Source organism: Bos indicus x Bos taurus, chromosome 6 (assembly GCF_003369695.1).
Source record: "Bos indicus x Bos taurus breed Angus x Brahman F1 hybrid chromosome 6, Bos_hybrid_MaternalHap_v2.0, whole genome shotgun sequence".
Taxonomy (NCBI): Eukaryota; Metazoa; Chordata; class Mammalia; order Artiodactyla; family Bovidae; genus Bos; species Bos indicus x Bos taurus.
Genome location: NC_040081.1, coordinates 97,276,956 through 97,297,416, shown reverse-complemented (window position 1 = coordinate 97,297,416; position 20,461 = coordinate 97,276,956). Strand labels below are relative to the sequence as shown.

General features: G+C 40.6%; 1 protein-coding gene and 1 long non-coding RNA gene across 6 annotated transcripts in view; one reads left to right on the top strand and one right to left on the bottom strand.

Moving 5' to 3' along the window:
- The window catches only part of THAP9 (THAP domain containing 9), a 24,398-nt gene extending 11,860 nt beyond the window's left edge, over nucleotides 1–12,538 (bottom strand). Inside the window, exons 1-3 of the mRNA XM_027544911.1 lie at nucleotides 12,321–12,538; nucleotides 3,391–3,586; nucleotides 401–704 (exon numbers count right to left, since the gene is read on the bottom strand). Coding sequence (XP_027400712.1) covers nucleotides 401–704; nucleotides 3,391–3,586; nucleotides 12,321–12,400 — 580 coding nt within the window. The 5' untranslated portion in view covers nucleotides 12,401–12,538. The remainder of the gene's footprint in view (nucleotides 1–400; nucleotides 705–3,390; nucleotides 3,587–12,320) is intronic.
- On the top strand, nucleotides 12,292–20,461 carry LOC113894457. Of its 5 annotated transcripts, none has more exons than XR_003511593.1 (6): nucleotides 12,292–12,673; nucleotides 12,961–13,116; nucleotides 13,476–13,563; nucleotides 14,984–15,055; nucleotides 18,125–18,199; nucleotides 19,215–20,461. It is a non-coding gene; the product is annotated as an uncharacterized LOC113894457 (long non-coding RNA). The 5 variants fall into 5 exon arrangements; XR_003511595.1 differs by having other exon boundaries at nucleotides 12,541–12,626; XR_003511591.1 differs by having other exon boundaries at nucleotides 12,633–12,815.

Here is a 20,461-nt window from a genome sequence, read left to right as displayed (position 1 = left end):
TTTTGCAAATTATCTAGTTCAACTCACTGCAAAAAAGGCTTTAGTGATAAATTATGCAGCAAATTAAAACTGCTTACAAAGAATTTGCAGTGACAAGTGTGACTATAAAAAGTGAAAAGTACAATATATGGTATAAACTATATGATCTCATTTCTGGGTTGTAGGATTATGTGTTGTTTTTATCATTTACACATTTCTTTGCTTCTCCTATAATAAACACAGAACTTTTAAAAATGGATAATCGTAACAAGATTTTGGTGATTATTTTCCATTTTTCTTATTTATGCTAGAGACTCTTCAGCTAAAGGCATATTTTCATAGGCAATACAAGATAAAAATGTAATATTTCATAAAAATTAGGAGCTGTGCAATAAGTATTACAGGTCACTGGGGAACATACCAGAAAATTGTGCTCGTAGCAGACATTCTGTTTCCTCTGTAAGTAGCTTCTCTTCTATAAGCGCATCAATTAGTCGTAAGCCCTTTCTCTTCTTGATCATCCTGTAGTTTTTTGCAGAAGCAAGTCTTTTTTTGGACACTTGCAGCATCTGCTGCACCTCAGCTAGCTTCTCTGCTCCTATTGTCAGAGGTCTCTTTAAACTGTAGTTATGGTCTTCAGTAGCAACCTCTTGAGAATTATCAGGAAGTGGCTGTTTGAGGATTTTCTGTCTTGCTTTACCTTTAAGGTGTACACCTTGGAGAACCTAGGACACAAAAGGAAAATGAGGTTTATTTCAGAAATTATCACACAATGATTATCTATTAAAATATCACTGAATACAAAGCACTCGCCTGGTTGCCGTGGAGAATCAGGTATGAAAGAAAAGGTAATAATCTCTGATTTTTAAAAATGTATAGTCTCCAGGACAATGTACACAAGTTTTTTGGTGGTGGGATCCATACAGAAATAGTAACATAATGCTGAGTTTCTGAAATGATTCAAGTAACTAGTGAAAGGTGGTGATAATTTGGGAAGGTTTTGAGTTGTTCTTTGAAAGAGTAATAACATGGTTAATAAAGGAGATTGGGAAGTTATTTGTGCAGAAGGGAAGGCATAGGACAGAGCATGGGCCGGGGAATCAGACTCCTGGCTCCCTCACTTAAAGCTGTAATTTAACCTCTATAATCCCTTAACTTTTCATGTATAAAATATGGATAACAATACAGAGTTGACTTGAGGATACAATAAGCTAATTTACATAAATTGCCTAGTGCACTGCCTGGACCATTGTGGGTCTCAATAAATTGTAACTATTACTGATTTTAAACAAAATCATAAAAGCAAGGCAATTTATCATATATGCAGTGGGTAAGTATTTGTGGTTCCAAAAGAGAATTCAGAGTAGTCAGAGATGCACAAATCAAATAATAAAAAGCTCTTGGAACTTAGAGTTTGGATGTGACACCAAGGATATTCTTCTGAAAGAGGGAATGAGATAAAACAACACTGAAAAGAGATTCCAGTGAATAAGAGGATGGTTAGGGCAGTGCCAGGATAGAATAGTCGGGTGACTATATGAAGACTGCAGACAGTGACTGAGTCACATATGAGTGAGTGGGTGACTAAGGGGTAAAAGGATAACATAAAAACAATCAAAAGAAACATAAAAATATAACACCAAGACTGGTGATTGACTCATAGAAAATCTTCTATTTCCTGTATACTTCTTTCCATATCAGTGCTAATGATTAGGTACATTTCTGGTCAAAATCAATAACATTTTGGGGGAAAGCCAAAAAAAAGGGTAGATAATTTCAAAGTATTGGGTTGGCCAAAGAGTTCATTCTTTTTTGTAAGATGGCTCTAACAAAAAAGAGCCATCTTACAAAAAGTTGTCTTTAACCTCATTTGAAACAATTTTGTTAGACTGTTTTGTGACAGCTGTCATATCAGCATGCATTAAAAAAAAAAACAACTATCAAAATTGGTGAATTTTTGTGTAGCCACTTTAATATTAAAGGTGGGGAAAAAACAACAGTTTCAGCATATTATACTTAATTACTGATATTTCAAGAAAGGCAAAAATGCAACTGAAACGCAAAAAAAGATTTGTGCAGTGAATGGAGAAGGTGCTGTGACTGATTGAACGCATCAAAAGTGGTTTGCAAAGTTTTATGCTGCAGGTTTCACTGAATGATGCTCCATGGTCAGGTAGACCAGTTGAGGTTGATAGCAATCAAATCGAGACATTGAAAATGATCAACACTACGCCATATGGGAGATAGCAAACATACTCAAAACATCCAAATCAAGCACTGGAAATGATTTGCACCAGCCTGGTAATGTTCATCACTTTGAGGTATGGGTTCTACATAAGTTAAGTGAAAAAACCTTGACCATATTTCCACATGTCACAATTCTCTACTGAAATGTAATGAAAACATTCCATTTTTAAGACAAATTGGGATGGGCAGTGAAAAGTGGATACTAGACAATAATGCGGAATGGAAGAGATTGTGAGGCAAATGAAATGAACCACCACCAACCACAAAGGCTGGACTTCATCCAAAGAAGGTGATATTGTATGTATGGTGGGTTTGGAAAAGGGTCCTCTATTATGAGCTCCTTCTGGAAAACCAAGTGATTAACCCCAATGAGACCAACTGAAAGCAGCTCTCAATGAAAAGCATCCAGAATTACTCTATAAGAAACACATCATCTCCCATCAGGCTGACGGAAGGCTGTGTGTTCCTTTAATGACCAGGCAAAGTCTGTTATGGCTTTGTTGGGAAGTTTTGATTCACCTGCTGTATTCACCAGACACTGCACCTTTGGATTTCCAATTATTTCAGTTTTTATAAAATTATCTTAACAGAAAAAAATTTAATTCCTTGTAATATTGTGAAAGACACTTGCAAAAGTTCTTTGCTCAAAAACATAGAAAGTTTTGGGAGGAAAGAATTATGAAATTGCCTGGGAAATGGCAGAAGGTAATGGAACAAAACAGTAAATATGTTGTTCAAAGAAGTTCTTGGTGAAAATGAAAAAGGTGTCTTTTATTTTCACTTAAAAACTAAAGGAACTTTTTGGCCAGCTCAATATTATGAAAACTGTCTAATATTTAAACAAAACCCTGAATTCTAAGGCTATTTACATTCACTAGTTGATTTTTGCGATCACGTCAGTAATCTTTATGTATTTCTAGTCATGATTTGCATATATACACCTTCCAAAGCATAATTATTAATATTAATACATACGTATTTTTAAAATATTATGTAATATTACATATATATTTTTAAAAACAAAAGTATTGTATTATTGGATTTACTTTGTAGGCCTAGGTTTTTGGTTTTGCTTTTATCTCTGTAAATCCTAGCTATAATGTGAGCAGTCTCAATTTTCAGTTTCTATAAAGTTGAATTTTGCTTACACCTAGATTTAAGTACCTTGTACAGAGAAACAGAAGGCACAGCTCCTTTTTTCAGCTTTCTTCTTATGCCATATGACTCAAAGTCACTTTCTTGAAAATGTTTGGAACATAGCATAGCACCTGGTCCTGGGATCCAAATCTTTTTGCTTCTGGGGTCCATACGATTAACAGCCCTGATCCATTTTGAGCGCTGTATAGTATCAGTTGGAAATCTACAGCAATCATATTAAAGTTCCATTAACATGAAAACATCATAGTAATACTACAGTATTATTTATTACACAAACCCATTTATTATTTAACAGCTTTATGTAAACATTAAGTCCAGCTAAAATTTAACTCACTTGATCTGATTTCATTTTTCAAAGTTCTTTGACTTTTTAAATCCAAAAGCTCAGTATCTAAGTGATCTCATCTGTTTCAACTTGTATGTGGACAATTCTCACATTTAATATCCTGCACATTCTATCTGCACAGCCTACACTTAACAGAACCTGCTCAAATTTAACATGTGTGTCTTTCCTTTCCTGTGGCGATTTTAAACTATATCCACAGATTCTTTGGTATGCCTCCTTTCAAGGGATGGAGCCTATTTCCCTCCCCTTGAGTGTGGGCTGGAGTTTGTGATTTGCTTCTAAAGGTGATAATGGGCTGTAAGAGCAGATCAGGAAAAAACACTGAAGATTTGTCTTCCTTGCTCTATTGAATGGTTTTTCTTTGGGGGAAGTTACCTGCCATACCATAAGCAGCCCTGTGGAGAGTCCACTTGGCTAGAAACTTGAGTTCTCCAGTCAAAGGCCACATGAGAGCCTTTTTGAAAGGATATCCTTCGGCCTCAATCAAAGCTTCAAGTGACTGCAGTCTTGGCTAACATTTTGATTGCAATCTTATGAGACTCCCAGTCACCCCCAGTTAATCCACTCCACAATTCCTGACCCTCAGAAATTTTGTGAGAAAACAGATGCTTCTGATGAATTTTGAGGAAATTCATTATTAAACAGTAGAAAACAAGTAGAAAAATCCGCTGGATCACAGAAAAAGCAAGCAAATACCAGAGAAACATCTACTTCTTCACTGACTATGCTAAAGCCTTTGACTGTGTAGATCACAACAAACTGGAAAATTCTTAAGAGATGGAACTATGAGACCACCTGACCTGCCTCCTGAGAAACCTGTATGCAGGTCAAGAAGCAACAGTTAGAACCGGACAGGAAACAACAGACTGGTTCCAAACTGGGAAAGGATCACATCAAGTACGTATATTGTCACTCTGCTTATTTAACTTATATGCAGAGTACATCATGTGAAACAGCAGACTGGATGAACCACAAGCTGGAATCAAGACTGCCAGGAGAAATATCAACTACCTTAGATATGCAGATGATACCACCCTAATGGGAGAAAGTGAAGAGGAACTAAAGAGCCTCTTGATGAAGGTGAAAGAGGAGAGTGAAAAAGCTGGCTTAAAACTCAACATTCAAAAACCAAAGATGATGGTATCCGGTCTTATCACAACAAGGGAAATATATTGGGGAAAAAATGGAAACAGCAACAGACTTTATTTTCTTGGGCTCCAAAATCACTGCAGATGGTGACTGCAGCCATGAAATTAAAAGACACTTGCTTCTTGGAAGAAAAGCTATGACAACCCTAGACAGTGTATTAAAAAGACATCACTTTGCTGACAGAGGTCCATGTACTCACAGCTATGGTTTTCTAGTAGTCATGTATGGATGTGAGAGATGGACCATGTAGAAGGCTGAGTACTAAAGAATTGGTGCTTTTGAACTGTGGTGCTGGAGAAGACTTGAGAGTCCCTTGGACTGCAAGGAGATCCAACCAGCCAATTGTAAAGGAAATCAACCCTGAATATTCATCGGAAGGACTGATGGGGAAGCTCCAATACTTTGGCCACCTGATGGGAAGAGCTGACTCATTGGAAAAGACCCTGATGCTGGAAAAGACTGAAGGCAAGTGGAAAGGGCGATAACAAAGGATGAGATGGTTGGACAGTATCATTAACTCTACTGACATGAGTTTGAAGAAACTCTGGGAGATGGTGAAGGATAGGGAATCCTGGCATGCTGCAGTCCAGGGGGTCGCAAAGAGTTGGACACAACTTAGCAACTGAACAACAAAAGAAAACAAGTACATTTCTTACACTCAGTTTTTCTATTTCGTTTTGAAAGGACAACTTTTTCCTAGCCTTGAACATAAAAACTACCTTGCATTTTTCTACTTGTCAATCCCAGCCAAATTATTATATTCAGAAATGAGTGAGGGAAAAAACTCATGAGATTAAATCACAGAACTGCTCTATCTGCACCTTCTTCTTTTATCTTGGAGACAGATTGACAGGTATCACTCTTACATATTTTAACTCATGCTTTAAAGCGCACAGTTGTAAAGAACTGAAACTGGTAAAAAAAAGTTTCATTTCCTCAGCTAATTTTGTTAGGGAAATGATATGTCAAAATGGCAAAACATAATTCTGAGATACTCTCTCAATCAGCTTGAGAAACAACAGTGAGTTGGAAAACCTGCACTTAAGCCTCCATTCCCTTTTGCAGCCATGTGGCACTAGATACATCTCTCAGTCTATCAGCTTCCTCCAGGGCGGCAGGAAGAGTGTATGACACAGATGTGTTCAGAAGCACTCTGTAAATGGAAAGGTACCATCTAAAGTTTGTTCTTTGTTAGGAACAACTAATTCCACTTTGGGGGCTTTTTATCTTATTGTTCCAGAAAAATGATGCTACACAATCATGAGAGAATGTACAGGGAATTATTTTCCAATAAACAAAGGCACATCTCTTTTCACTGGGTTTTCTTAATGATGATACGTGTTTGTGAGGCAACATTTCCAGATTGAGTGTAGTCTCTTAACAAGTCAGGGACCATCAAAAGTTGGCTGGTCTACCAAGTTACATTACTAGCCTGATTTTCCGATGCAGAGCTTCCCAACTGGCACACCTGGAGAGCACAGCTATCAACCCCCTTAGCCCATGGGGTGGGCCTGGGCCACCTGGAGCTCTTGAAGTAGTTACATTAAGCCAGTCCCAAACAGGTTTCTAGGTTTGTAGCTTTCTGATGTGTAAAATGACATGGAAAAGGCTGGTAAATACTGCAGTCTTTAACCAGCATGATTGAGTTCTGGACAAAAATAAATTGGTATTAATAATTGATAATACTTTTAAAGCATTTACCTTGTGTTTTGTATGTTTTAAAGACATTTTTAGTCTCAGAAAAAAAAAAAAAGCTCAGTAAGACAGGTTTTTATCCTTTTACAGAAGATGAAACCAAGACTGGAGCAGCCAAGTTTAGCCATCAGTAAATAGTCAGTTAATACTGGAATTCAGGAGCTTCCCTGGTGGGCCAGTAGCTAAGACTCTCTGCTCCCAAGGTAAGGGGCCTCGATTCCATCCCTGGCCAGGGAACTAGATCCCATGTGCCACAGCTAAGAGTTGCAAAGCCACAACTAAAGATCCCGCATGCTGCAACTAAGACCCAGAGTTCCTGTGTGTCACAGCTATGGCCCAGACCAGCCACATAAATCATATTTAAAAGCAAATAGATTAACTAATCAAATAAAACTGGAATCCAGAGGTCCCCAGTCTAAAGCCACCTCTCAAAGTGAAGGTCGCTTATTCATGTCTGACTCTTTGCAACCCCATGGACTGTACAGTCCATTGAATTCTCCAGGCCAGAATACTGGGGTGGGTAGCCTTTCCCTTCTCCAGGGGATCTTCCCAACCCAGGGATCAAATCCAGGTCTCCCGCATTGCAGGTGGGTTCTTTACCAGAAAAATTCTCAACCAATCACCATCTCACATACACAATAATGAATTGGCTTCTGTAACACAGAATCCATTTTCTTCCTCCTGTTGACTATGCCTTTTTTACACTGTTAGTGAGGATTTACCTCTGGCTCCCTGCACATCAAATATTTTCCAGAAAAGTGGCTAACAAAACCTCTTCTACAGGGGTTACATCCAGGGAGGGAGAGAGAAAGGACTGAGGGGGAGGGCTTTAACTACACCTATAGCTTAAGCCTCTTCCAAAAGAGAGACAAGCAAACATGTTACCATCTGCTTATTGAAAACAGATGTTTGTAACATATAAATAAAAGTTTAAAATAGAATTCATTACAACAGTTCAGGCAGAACTGTTCCAAATTACCAATACATATATTTCCTTGGTTATGAAATAAATTTCTTAATCTCTTTATACCTACAGAAAGAGAATATATCAAAGAGTCATTTCAATTCTTAACTTGCCGGTCCCACTTTCCATTTAAGTCATTCATATGTTTGACAGAGCACCAATATTCTCATAATAATATCAGAGGCATGTATTCAAAATTTTTGTTATGGAAAGAGTGCCATGATCAAATAGTTTGAAGATGGCAGCTTCAGGCAACAGCAAGTTGATTAACTCTCTCCTTCCCATATTACCATTTTGCTGAGCCCTTACTGCAGACCAAAGCCTTTGACTGTGTGGATCACTTTAAACTGTGGGAAATTCTGAAAGAGATGGGAATACCAGATCACCTCACCTGCCTCTTGAGAAACCTATATGTAGGTCAGGAAGCAACAGTTAGAACTGGACATGGAACAACAGACTGGTTCCAAATAGGAAAAGGAGTACGTCAGGCTGTATATTGTCACCCTGCTTATTTAACTTATATGCAGAGTACATCATGAGAAACGCTGGACTGGAAGAAGCACAAGCTGGAATCAAGATTGCCAGGAGAAATATCAATAACCTCAGATGTGCAGATGATACCACCCTTATGGCAGAAAGTGAAGAGGAACTAAAAAGCCTCTTGATGAAAGTGAAAGAGGAGAGGGGAAAAAGTTGGCTTAAAGCTCAACAATAAGAAAACTAAGATCACGGCAACTGGTCCCATCACTTCATGGGAAATAGATGGGGAAACAGTGGAAACAGTGTCAGAGTTTATTTTTTTGGGCTCCAAAATCACTGCAGATGGTGACTGCAGCCATGAAATTAAAAGACGCTTACTCCTTGGAAGCAAAGTTATGACCAACCTAGATAGCATATTAAAAAGCAGAGACATCACTTTGCCGACAAAGGTCCGTCTACTCAAGGCTATGGTTTTTCCAGTGGTCATGTATGGATGTGAGAGTTGGATTGTGAAGAAAGCTAACGCCGAAGAATTGATGCTTTTGAACCGTGGTGTTGGAGAAGTCTCTTGAGAGTCCCTTGGACTGCAGGGAGATCCAACCAGTCCATTCTAAAGGAGATCAATCCTGGGTGTTCATTGGAAGGACTCATGCTAAAGCTGAAACTCCAATACTTTGGCCACCTCATGTGAAGAGTTGACTCATTGTTAAAGACTCTGATGCTGGGAGGGATTGGGGGCAGGAGGAGAAGGGGACGACAGAGGATGAGATGGCTGGATGGCATCACTGACTCGATGGACATGAGTTTGAGTAAACTCTGGGAGTTGGTGATGGACAGGTAAGCCTGGTGTGCTGCGATTCATGGGGTTGCAAAGAGTCGGACACAACTGAGCGACTGAACTACTGCAGACCAGTGTTACCTTGTCACTAGGACTTACACCACAGTATCCTAACTCCTTCTCTCCTCTCTATTCTTTTCTGTCTTCCTTACAACTTTCTAGCTGTCAGGAAGGCCAACAATTCCTTCTCATTCATACATAGACTGTGTTTAATTCTGCACACATGTACCATTAACAGAAGTACAGACAGAATGTATTTAGGTTGGAACAGAGGTATAGAGGAAAGGCTCACAGAGGAGCTTGGACTCTTATTTTTTAGGCACTAAAGAGCCCGAGGGATTAAAACCCTTCCCTAAGGGAGTGAGCATGATAAAATTTGCATTTTTAGAAACATAATTTCCAGTAATCTAGAACATGAGGACTTTACTGATAGCTCAGTTGGTAAAGAATCTGCCTGCAATGCAGGAGACCCCAGTTCGATTCCTGGGTTGGGAAGATCCCCTGGAGAAGGGAAAGGCTACCCACTCCAGTATTCTGGCATGGCTTGCAAAGAGTCAGACACAACTGAGTGACTTTCAGTTCACTAATCTAGAAAATGTAATGAACGGGGAAGAAATCAGGCTGGAAGAGTCACAGCACACTGGTGTAATAATTGTATCGAAAAAAAAATTTTTTTTAATTAAGCAGGTCTTGCTCTGGTCCACAACATATGAAACAAATAAAAGCAGTAAGTGAGTTCTTCCTTATTTAAAGAAACTAGGAAAAAGGCTGGAGAAGGCAATGGCACCCCACTCCAGTACTCTTGCCTGGAAAATCCCATGGACAGAGGAGCCTGGTGGGCTGCAGTCCATGGGGTTGCGAGGAGCTGGACACGACTGAGCGACTTCCCTTTCACTTTTCACTTTCATGCACTGGAGAAGGAAATGGCAACCCGCTCCATTGTTCTTGCCTGGAGAATCCCAGGGACAGAGAAGCCTGGCGGGCTGCCGTCTATGGGGTCACACAGAGTCGGACACTGAAGTGACTTAGCAGCAACAGCAGCAGGAAAAAGGCACAGGAAAAACAGGGCAGCAAACGTTGAGAAAGAAATCAAAGAAAAGGGAGAGAACTAGGGAGAGGATGTCAGAACAGCCAAAGGAGGTGTCGGTTTCAAGTAGTGACCAGTATGATTAAAAGTTCAACAGGTCAAGAGAAAGACTTATTAATATAATTGCTCATTTAGGTTTGGCAAGATTACCAATAACCCTCAGTCAGTGGGTGTGGACAGATATCTGGCTGCGGTAGGTTGATAAGTCAACAGGACTTAGGGAAGTAGGTGCAGGCTTCTGTTTTGAGGAACTTGGTTGTAAATGGAAGGAGAATGGTAGGGTAGTGCAGAGGTGCACAAAGGTTCAAGAGTTTGTGTGTATTTAAAAGTGGAAGTAATTCAAGCCTGTTCAGTGTTTTTAGGCAAGTAACCATCAGAGAGAGCAATTTAAAATGAAACTAGAACAAGAACTAAGTGATGGAAGCAAATCTCAGAGAAGAAAGGATACAATTACAGCAGCTTAGGTGGAGGAAGGGCCTCCCTTAAAAATAAGCAACACTACAAAAAGCCTACCATACATAATTGAAACTCCTTGACATGTTTTTAGATAATTTGTTTCCTACATCTTCACTTTCCATTCTTTTATTTTCCCATGCTGTGCTTTGTGCTGTGCTTCTTTGCTCAGTCGTGTCCAACTGTTTGCGACCTCATGGACTGTAGCCGGCCAGGCTCCTCTGTCCATGGGGATTCTCCAGGCAACCACTGGAGTGGTTCACCATTTCTTCCTCCAGGGGATCTTCTCAACTGAGGGATCAAACCCAGGTCTCCCACATTGCAGGCGGATTCTTTACCATCAGAGCCACCAGGGAAACCCTTTTCCATGCTATTTCTATTTAAATGCTATCCTCTGTCCACCTCACCCTCCATTCTAGATAGAGTTCAAGGTCCAATTCAAATACCACTTGTCCCCTACAGGTCTTTTTGATCTTTTCACAAAAGTCCTTTGTCTACTTTGGTCTAACTCGCTACCTCATCATATTGCCTTATTAGGCTACCACTTTAAAAAATACCAAACATTTCTTTCCCTCTGAGAGGATCTGTTCTACCCACTTTTCTACCTCGCATTAATTTCAGTGACCTTTACCAGACTGTCCCACAGATGTGGGTTCAAATCTGATCAGTCTGAAAATACACCCCAGTCCTGTGCCAAATGAAACTTCCTTGCCATGACCAAATACAGCCAGAATTGGACCTGGCTTGCAGAGCTGGGCTAATGATCGTGAACAACTGGTAAAGACACACAGTACTAGTTAAAATCTGAAAACAAGGGCCTTCAGAACCCTCCTGGGTACAAAAGCCCTGTGTCTCCTGTTTCTTATTTCTAAAAGTGGGGTGTTGGAGGGGGGGGCGGGGGGTGGAGGGAGGGTGATGGAATTCAGTCTCCCAAGCCTTCTCTGAGTTCCAAAGAGATCAAAGCAGTGACTAATTAGGGAAATCAGGGAAAGCAGAAAAGTAGCACTTAAACCAGATAGCCTGAACAATAAATAGTTCAGTGACAACACAATAGTCCCAATTCCTTCTCAAGGAATACACATAACGTTTTGGCTATCTTTAGGTAGTTCTGTAAAAACTAAACCCCACCCAGGTGGAGAATGGTGACTACCTGTGGATCACAAGCCCTTAGACCTCAGGTTTGGAACCAGAGGTCTAACCACAACCAGAAAGCTGATGATTCAGCTTCTCCAAACACCAACCTGTTACCCCCACTCAATCAGAATAACGTCACGCACCCTGCAGCCCTCATCCCAAATGCCGCTTTGAAAAAATCTAAAAGCCATCAGGGAGTTCAGAACTTTTCAACACCATCTATCCATTCCCCTCGCTTGGCACCAATTAACGCTGGACTTTCCTTCACCACAACCCACCATCAGTAAATTGGATTTGCTAACCGGAGGGAGAAGGGAGGCGAGCTCTATTCCAAACAAGCTCTATTACGAGCTCTATTCGTAACAAACGCATATGTACTCAAGCTCCCAAGCAAGACACACACTAAAGAAAGCGCACGCCTTCAACAGTTCTTCTAAACTGCCTTCCTTTCTCCTCTTCAATAAAACGACGGAAAGGCAGCAAGACTCCTTTAGAGTAACTCCTGCTAAAAGCTACTGGGGTCCGGTAGGCAAGCTACAGGGCACTGGTAGGCAAGGAGAAAACAAGCACTTCGCAGACACACTCTGCAGACAAACACTGAGCAGGATGACAAACACAGAGCAGGATGACAAAACTGAGCGTTACCCTCCAGGTTGCCCAATTCCCTCCCCCGCCCCACGCTACGCACGACACGTCGACGGCGTGACGCACCACCCGGCCCCGCCCCCACCCCCGTGGCCTGCAGCGCCTGGCCCTGCTGGGAGTTAGCGCGGAGGCTGTTCTCACGCACTGGTGGAAAGAGAGGCCGCGCTCCCGGCTCAGCACGGTGTCTCGTGTGCTGCAGCCCACTGCCGAGCAACTTCGGGTCATCTTCTTGCTACGTGGGGCTCCACCTCCGGTGTTCCCGCGACAGCATGAGTCGCGGTCAAGTTAGCTCCGCCCGCTGACTCCGCAGCTACCACCTTTATTTGTTTGAGAAAGGCGGGCTCTTAAGGCTCTTTGGCTCCCGCCCTACCTCTCCGCGGGCGCTGCGCTCGCCGCCGTGGCCAATCACAGAGCACGTCACGTCGCAGCAGCCAATCGGAAAGGCCGGGGGGTATTGAGCCAACCTCTGGGCCTCCCCTCGCTCCTCGTTGGAGGGTGGTAACTATATTTCGCTACAATGGGCTCTTTTTCGTCCGGCCTGGTGAAATCTAGGGCCATCCGGGCTTCTTCCGAGGCTCGGCCAGAGAATGCCAAGGGGGAAAGGCAGGACAAAAGTTGAGGCGAATCCAGAGGCATGCCGGTGGGTCTCAAAGTGCGAGCTCTGAAAGTGTCGGGAGGTCTAGGAAAGGATGAACGTGGCTCCCTAAAAATATTGAAGGCAAAATTAGAACCCAAATAAATTATTTAATGGGGGGCATGTCATTTTCTTGCATTTTATTTTGCAGGTATCTGATGCGGAGATAATGTCGGAGCTATTGGTAGAGTAGGTATGTGACCTCAGGATTTAATGAGAATTTAATACCAAGATAAGTCGGTTTTTAATTCATCGAGCTCTTTCCTGCAAGATCCTTTGCCGCAATGGGGATTAAGAAGGAGATAAGGTAAGAAGGTTCTGGGGATTTGGGGGGAAGCGCACGGTCTAGTGGGGACTCGTCAATAGAAGTACTAGGAGGGGCAGGAGGGAGGGCAGTGAAATGGTTTTGCTTGGGATGTGCGACATCGTGGATAGTTTTCAGGAATGAGAAGATCTTAGAACGATGTCTTTTTTTAAGCTCTTTATGTTTACGGTATGAGACTTCAGTTTTTACAGAAGAAACAAAATGGAGCCAAGGTGGGGCGTACTTTCTATTTTGTATGTTTGAAGACGTCCTTAGTATATTATGTAGCATCTTTCCTGCTTAACGTTGGAGGCTCATTAAAGAAAACGAATGTTCGTAAACTTTTTTATTTCTGTCTCTAGCTGCAAGAATGAGTCCAGCATCCAAGCAAGGTTGTTCTTTCTCCCTTGTTACTTAATCCAGATTCTGGCTGAAAAGATTCATCTCAAGGTATTGTTCACAGTTGCTTTCCATTATAATATGCTTATGTAGTATTCAGTTCAATCCTTGGAAGGAAAGTTATGACCAACCTAAATAGCATATTAAAAAACAGAGACATTATTTTGCCAACAAAGGTCCGTCTAGTCAAGGCTATGGTTTTTCCAGTGGTCATGTATGGATGTGAGAGTTACACTGTGAAGAAAGCTGAGTGCTGAAGAATTGATGCTTTTGAACTGTGGTGTTGGAGAAGACTCTTGAGAGTCCCTTGGACTGCAAGGAGGTCCAACCAGTCCATTCTAAAGGAGATCAGTCCTGGGTGTTCATTGGAAGGACTGATGCTAAAGCTGAAACTCCAATACTTTGGCCACTTCGTGCGAAGAGTTGACTTGTTGGAAAAGACCCTGATGCTGGGAGGGATTAGGGGCAGGAGGAGAAGAAGACGACAGAGGATGAGATGGCTGGATGGCCTCACCGACTCAATGGACATGAGTTTGAGTAGACTCTGAGAGTTGGTTATGGACAGGGAAGCCTGGTGTGCTGCGGACACGACTGAACGACTGAACAGAACTGAACTGAAAAAGTGTTGGTTCCAGGGAAGTACGCTTAGGCTCTTTGAACCCATTAAAGATAACTTTAAATGGAGACTTAAAGTTACCATTATGGAGTATTAAAAGAGCAATGCTTGCGGGTGTTGGACATTTCTGATTGAAGTAGAGCCCTGGGCAAAAGGGCTGCTGTTAAGATGGGTTCAGGGATAATCTAACCTGCTTCGAGCTGGGCACGGAGGTGGGTGCTGCTCCTAAGAGAGTCCAGGTGCAGGCACACATTTTTCATTTTCTTAAGCTAGAGCTGCCAGTTCAGCATCAGAGTACAAAGAAGGGATGTTTTTCTTTCCTGCTGAATTAGTTCATGAGAATGTGGCTCTCAAAGTCTTGACAGTATCCATCTAATTATTTATTACAGATGGGTTTCAGAAAACTGCAGTGCTGGGGAACAATTGACTTCAATGCACACCTGCTCAATGAAAGTAACCAGCTTACTTTACAGCCACAGGGGGTCGGTGCTGTGGGTATTCTTAGTGTGCTTCTGGATAGGGAAGCATGCAATCCTTTATAAATGGCATCATTGATGTTGAGTTGTATTTATGTATTTTTACATTTGCTAATAAGCTTTATATACTTTTTGTTACTATTTTTCATTTTTTTCCTGGTCAAATTGAAGTTCTCAATTTATTTCTCATTTGGTTATATCTTTGCTTCCTTCGATAGCTTCATATCCAATGATTAAACATTTTCACTGCTGTTCACATAATGAACTTATGTGATTACTGAATACATGAATGAGGATATGTAAGCTGTATTAAAGATATTATTTGTAGAAAGCACTGACCAGTGCAAAAAATAATTTGAAATAAAATATCTCTTTTCAGGAATTGTATTCTTGAAGATGTCGGAAAAAGATTCCTGGGTCTTGGAAGAGAATTACTAAAACTGCAGGGGAGGTAGTGTAATATCTTTCTTTTTTTTAGCATATTAAGTATTCCTGGTACAAGAGCAGTGAGTGGAAGGGGAGGATTGTCCAAGTAAAACATATATTTATAAAGGGTTGAATGAAATCTAACTTTCTGTTTTATGTTATAAAATCTCATTAATTGCTTACTTGGGGAAAAATTAGTAACAGCTAATGCTTATTGAGTTGTACTAAATGTTTTGTATGTGCAGGATTTTTTGTTTTTAACACATTTTTCTCAGCTATGAAAGCAAAAATAGAGGCTTTGCCTTCTAGGACTGGTATCTTCCGTATTGACTACCTATCTTTTTGTCAGATTTTTAGCTAGTATTACATTTATTTGTCATCCTGACATCATAAAATGTATTTCTAGTAACTGACATATTCTCACTGAATTTTTCATCCTGTTCTCTGGGGATTTTTGTTCTTCAGAAGGCCTTGGGGTTTTGAAATTATTGGTGACTGAGTATAAAGTCAGTTCTGAATCCAATCCTTGCCCATGAATTTTAGACCTTTTCAGTTAATTCATAAGTTGTACATTTTACTTTTTTGGATATAGATTATGACCTTCTGGGACTTCCCTCGTGGCTTGGTTGGTTAAGAATCCGCCTGCAGTGTGGGAGACCTGTTTCGATTCCTGGGTTGGGAAGATCCCCTGGGGAAGGGAAAGGCTACCCACTCTAGTGTTCTGCCCTAGAGAATCCCATGGACTGTATGTATAGTCCAAGGGGTTGCAAAGAGTCGGACACAGCTGAGCGACCTTCACTTCACTTGACTTCTGACCTTCTGTGTTAGTGTTTATTGCTTTGTAACAGATTGCTCAATATTTGGCGATTTAAAGCAAACACTGATTAAACAGTAAGGAACGGAGGTAGAAGACAGACATCAGCTTCCAAACTGTCTTCAGTTGGCAAGCCTCCATTCCCTGATGGCTGTTGGCTGAAGGCTTCAGTTCTTCTTCACCGTGTGAGCCTCTCCCTGGGCTTCCTGAGTGTTCTTACCACGTGATAGCTGGCTTTACCCAGAGGGACTGGTCTAAGAGAAAGGCCAAGATGGAAGCTTGTCTTTTAATACTTTTTTTTTAATTTGCTTGAAAGTGACAAAACATCGCTTGTGCCCTGTTCTGTTGGCCTTAGTGTGGTGTAGGTGGGCACTATACAAAGGTGTGACTACCAAGAGGGGAGGGGTCATCAGAGACCATCTTGGAGCCTGACTGCTGCTGCTAAGTCACTTCAGTTGTGTCCGACTCTGTGCGACCCCATAGACGGCAGCCCACGTAATTAAGTATTATTGTTGTCGGACCCGTTTCCCCTCTCCTAATTCCTCCTAGGTGGAAGTGGTTAGAGAAGCTCAGTAACACTAAACCGTAGATAGAAATTGTGTATCCTTTGCCTTATTATTTTGCTTGGGGTGCAGAATGACTTGAAACAGTTGAAATTTCTATGTAGAGTATTTCAAGGAATGTAGTCTGATTGCTTGTAGGCAATTACACAAATATTTGAGATAGGATGCATTAAAAATACAAATATGCAGCAGCAGAATTAGAGGAGTTTGCCCTTTTCCCCCAAAGGGTGAGTATATGTCCTTTTCTTTCTGCTGCTCGCCGCCGCCCTGGGCTCTGTCCCTCTTAATGAGCAAAACATAGACCTTGTCAAGCAGTAATAATGTTCTGCTGCTGCTGCTAAGTCGCTTCAGTCATGTCCGATTCTGTGTGACCCCATAGACGGCAGCCCCCCAGGCTCCTCTGTCCCTGGGATTCTCCAGGCAAGAACAGTGGAGCGGGTTGCCATTTCCTTCTCCAGTGCATGAAAGTGAAAAGTGAAAGTGAAGTCGCTCAGTCGTGTCTGACCCTCAGCGACCCCATGGACTGCAGCCCACCAGGCTCCTCTGTCCATGGGATTTTCCAGGCAAGAGTACTGGAGTGGGGTGCCTTTGTCTTCTCCGCATAATGTTCTAAATAGGCAGAATTCTAATTAGTTCTGGAGACTTGTAATCTTTTTGAGTCTTTTCGCATCATCACTGCTTGAAAGTTCTTTGTTAGCAGAGACGACTCTCCCACTTTTCCTTTAAAGTTTTAGTGTTTATGATCACTGGAAACGTTGTCTGGTAACAAAGACATTACACACAGAGCGAGGCATAACCAGTTTGGGGATGTGTTAAGGTATGGGTTCAGTTCAGTTCAGTCGCTCAGTCGTGTCTGACTCTTTGTGACCCCATGAATTGCAGCACGCCAGGCCTCCCTGTCCATCACCAACTCCCAGAGTTCACCCAAACCCATGTGAATTGAGTCGGTGATGCCATCCAGCCATCTCATCCTCTGTAGTCCCCTTCTGCCTCCAGTCTTTCCCAGCATCAGACTCTTTTCCAATGAGTCAACCCTTCACATGAGTATTGGAGTTTCAGCCTCAGCATCAGTCCTTCCAATGAACACCCAGGACTGGTCGGTCTCCTTTAGGATGGACTGGTTGGATCTCCTTGCAGATCATCGAAAAAGCAAGAGAGTTCCAGAAAAACATCTATTTCTGCTTTATTGACATGCCAAAGCCTTTGACTGTGTGGATCACAATAAACTGGAAAATTCTGAAAGAGATGGGAATACCAGACCACCTGACCTGCCTCTTGAAAAACCTATATGCAGGTCAGGAAGGTATGGGTACTCTTCTAATATCAGGGTTAATGTTGAGAAGGCACCTCCAAGTTAGCATAAGCTAACCTGTACAAAGAAGTAAGTGACATGCTTGAAATTATCTTTGTTGAGTTTTTTCCAGTCATAGTAAAATTGGAAGTCTTGTCTGTTCTACGTGAGAAAACGGAAAACTATAGAAATGTGCCTTTATGTATTTTTAAAGGGGAGCTAAGCAATAAAAACTTAAAACTAGAGCTTAAGTTGAAAATAAGTACAAATGTCCAATGATTAAACTTTTCCATTGCTGTTCACATCATGATTTGTTGTGATTAATGTATGTGAATGAGGACATAATGAAGAAAAGAAAATCATGATGCATATAGTTAAGATATGGTTTTTGTACATTGACTTGCCTGTAAATGTTTTTCATTTTAGGAATAAAATTGAAGGGTGTTTTTCTTAGAGAACACCATGTGTGAGATTTATCAAGAGTTTGAAGATTTATATAAGGTAAGAAGTTTATAAACTTATTTTTTTTAAGATAGTAATTTTAGAAAAACATTGGATTTTGTATTCATTATGTATTGAGCATAATGTGGATATTTAATTAAACTTTTTCCTCATTCAGCTTTCAAAGATAAAAAATATTATTTCAAAGATAATATAACTTTCATTTAATTCAGGAGAGGCTCTTGGGTGGGTTGGGGGGGGTGTGTGGCAGGACTTTTAACCTTGATAATCATCTTTAAAAAAAAATAATGATATAATTCTTTCAGGCCCTGAAATTCTTAGAGGTCATATATTCTTCGGTTTAAATTGGTTGAATTATTGGATATTCTGTAAATAATTCTTTGGTATGCTTGTGGATGACCATCCTTTTACTTGAGCTTTGTTCAAGAACAGTAGATAGGCAGGTAGTCAGAGCTGAGAACCTCAAACCTAATACCAGATTGACCTGCTATGAATTAGGCATGGCATCTTGGGGTGTTTCTCAAATTTAACCAAGTTAATTTTCTATTTCTTAAAGTTTGATATAAACTTTATGGCCCTTAGTTATAAGATATATGAAATTAACGCATTCGAAAACAATTTAAACATTAATGGGCTGGATGCTACTGTTTTCTAGAAGTAAACATAGTACTGGCTGCTGTTCAATAAATGTTATACACATATGGGCTTGTGATTGTGAAGTTTTACCATCTGGACAACAGTACAGTTATCCAGAACTTTAATCTTTTGCAGTCCTTAAGACTATTGAAATGAGGGGAGGGGCTCTAAATTCTCCATAAATTTAAACACTCTAAAAGGGTGTTTTTGGACTGTCTGCAAATCCTTCTTTGAAGAATTCTATATAACATTATCTCCAAACATTCTTTCAGTGAGTATTTCAGAGTCTTAGAATTAACATTCTTTTCAGAAAAACTTCAGTTTTATTTGATCTAGAACTTGGTTGGCCAGTAGTTAACTAAATTGGGTTAAAAGTTGACTATTTTGTGAATTTCCAACACAAGTTTTTCTGTTTTAGATACGGGTCCTTTGCGCCATTTCAACATGTGAATCTTTTCACACGGTAGTTAAACAGCACCTGACCCACAGCAACACAGCGGAACTTTCAATTGTCACAATATTAACTGTGTATTATTGCATAAACTTGGCTATGGCTCTTTATTCCAGAATCATTATGCAAAGAAAAGGTGTGCATCAAGAATGGTATCAGTTACATCACTTCTTTCAAAGTCTTGGTCATCGAACATCTATTAGTTACACAGATAGCAAAGCATGTAACTGTTGCCTCCTTGTCTCCCAGTGATAAGCCCATGGAACATTTTACAAAAATGGATAATCAGAAGAGGGAATTGGTCAATAAATATGACTGAACTACAAAGAAATGAAAAATGATTAACACTGCAGATAAAATTAGTGTTAGAAGCTTTGAAAATGGCCACTGCAAAGCAAATATAGGATGATACCACGACCAACATGAAGCTACAGTACAAGCCACATTTTTTGAGTCTGATGAATATAAAAGCAAGGTAAAGTTGGTTCAACATCTTTTAGTGTAAAATTTCACCAAGAACAGAAAGCCGCTTATGGTTGAAATGAAGCATTTACTTCTCCTTTGTAGTGTAATCAAGAACAAATACCAATCAGTTTGGCATTGAAATCAGTTGCTACATTGAAGGAAATGGTAATTACAAGGACATCTATTTACTGCCAGTAAAGGCTGGTTTCATCTCAAAGTCAACACAAACTAATGTTAAACTACCTAGTGAAGCTACAAACTCAGATAAGGATGTTACTGTGAAATGTGTGCTCAGATTCCAAGAACTACAGGCAGTCCTTGCAGTAGCGAGAGGCTGTACTGTGGAAAAACTGCAGCATTCAGATGGGATGTAAATGGAGTTAGAAGATAGAGATGACCATTAGAGTGTTGACGCTGCTGCCATTCAAGAAACAGTTCTAGGTATATAGGAGGCAGAACTCAGTGAAGTTTTATGTAGGAAAGCAGTTGTAAACAATGAATGCATCTCAAAAGAAGTGATGTTGTTGAACAACTTAACATTGAAGGAACTTGCAGAACTATCATGACATTGACTGTTAAAAGATAAAATTTTGGAAGCTGATTCAAACTTGGAAATGAGTATGACAGTTTGCCAAGGCATAGATAAGATGCCTTGGCATCTCACTCCATATTATAAGTTTTATAATGAGAAAGCAAGCACATTTCAAAACTACTTGATACATTTTTTTTAATAAAGAAATAAAACGTAA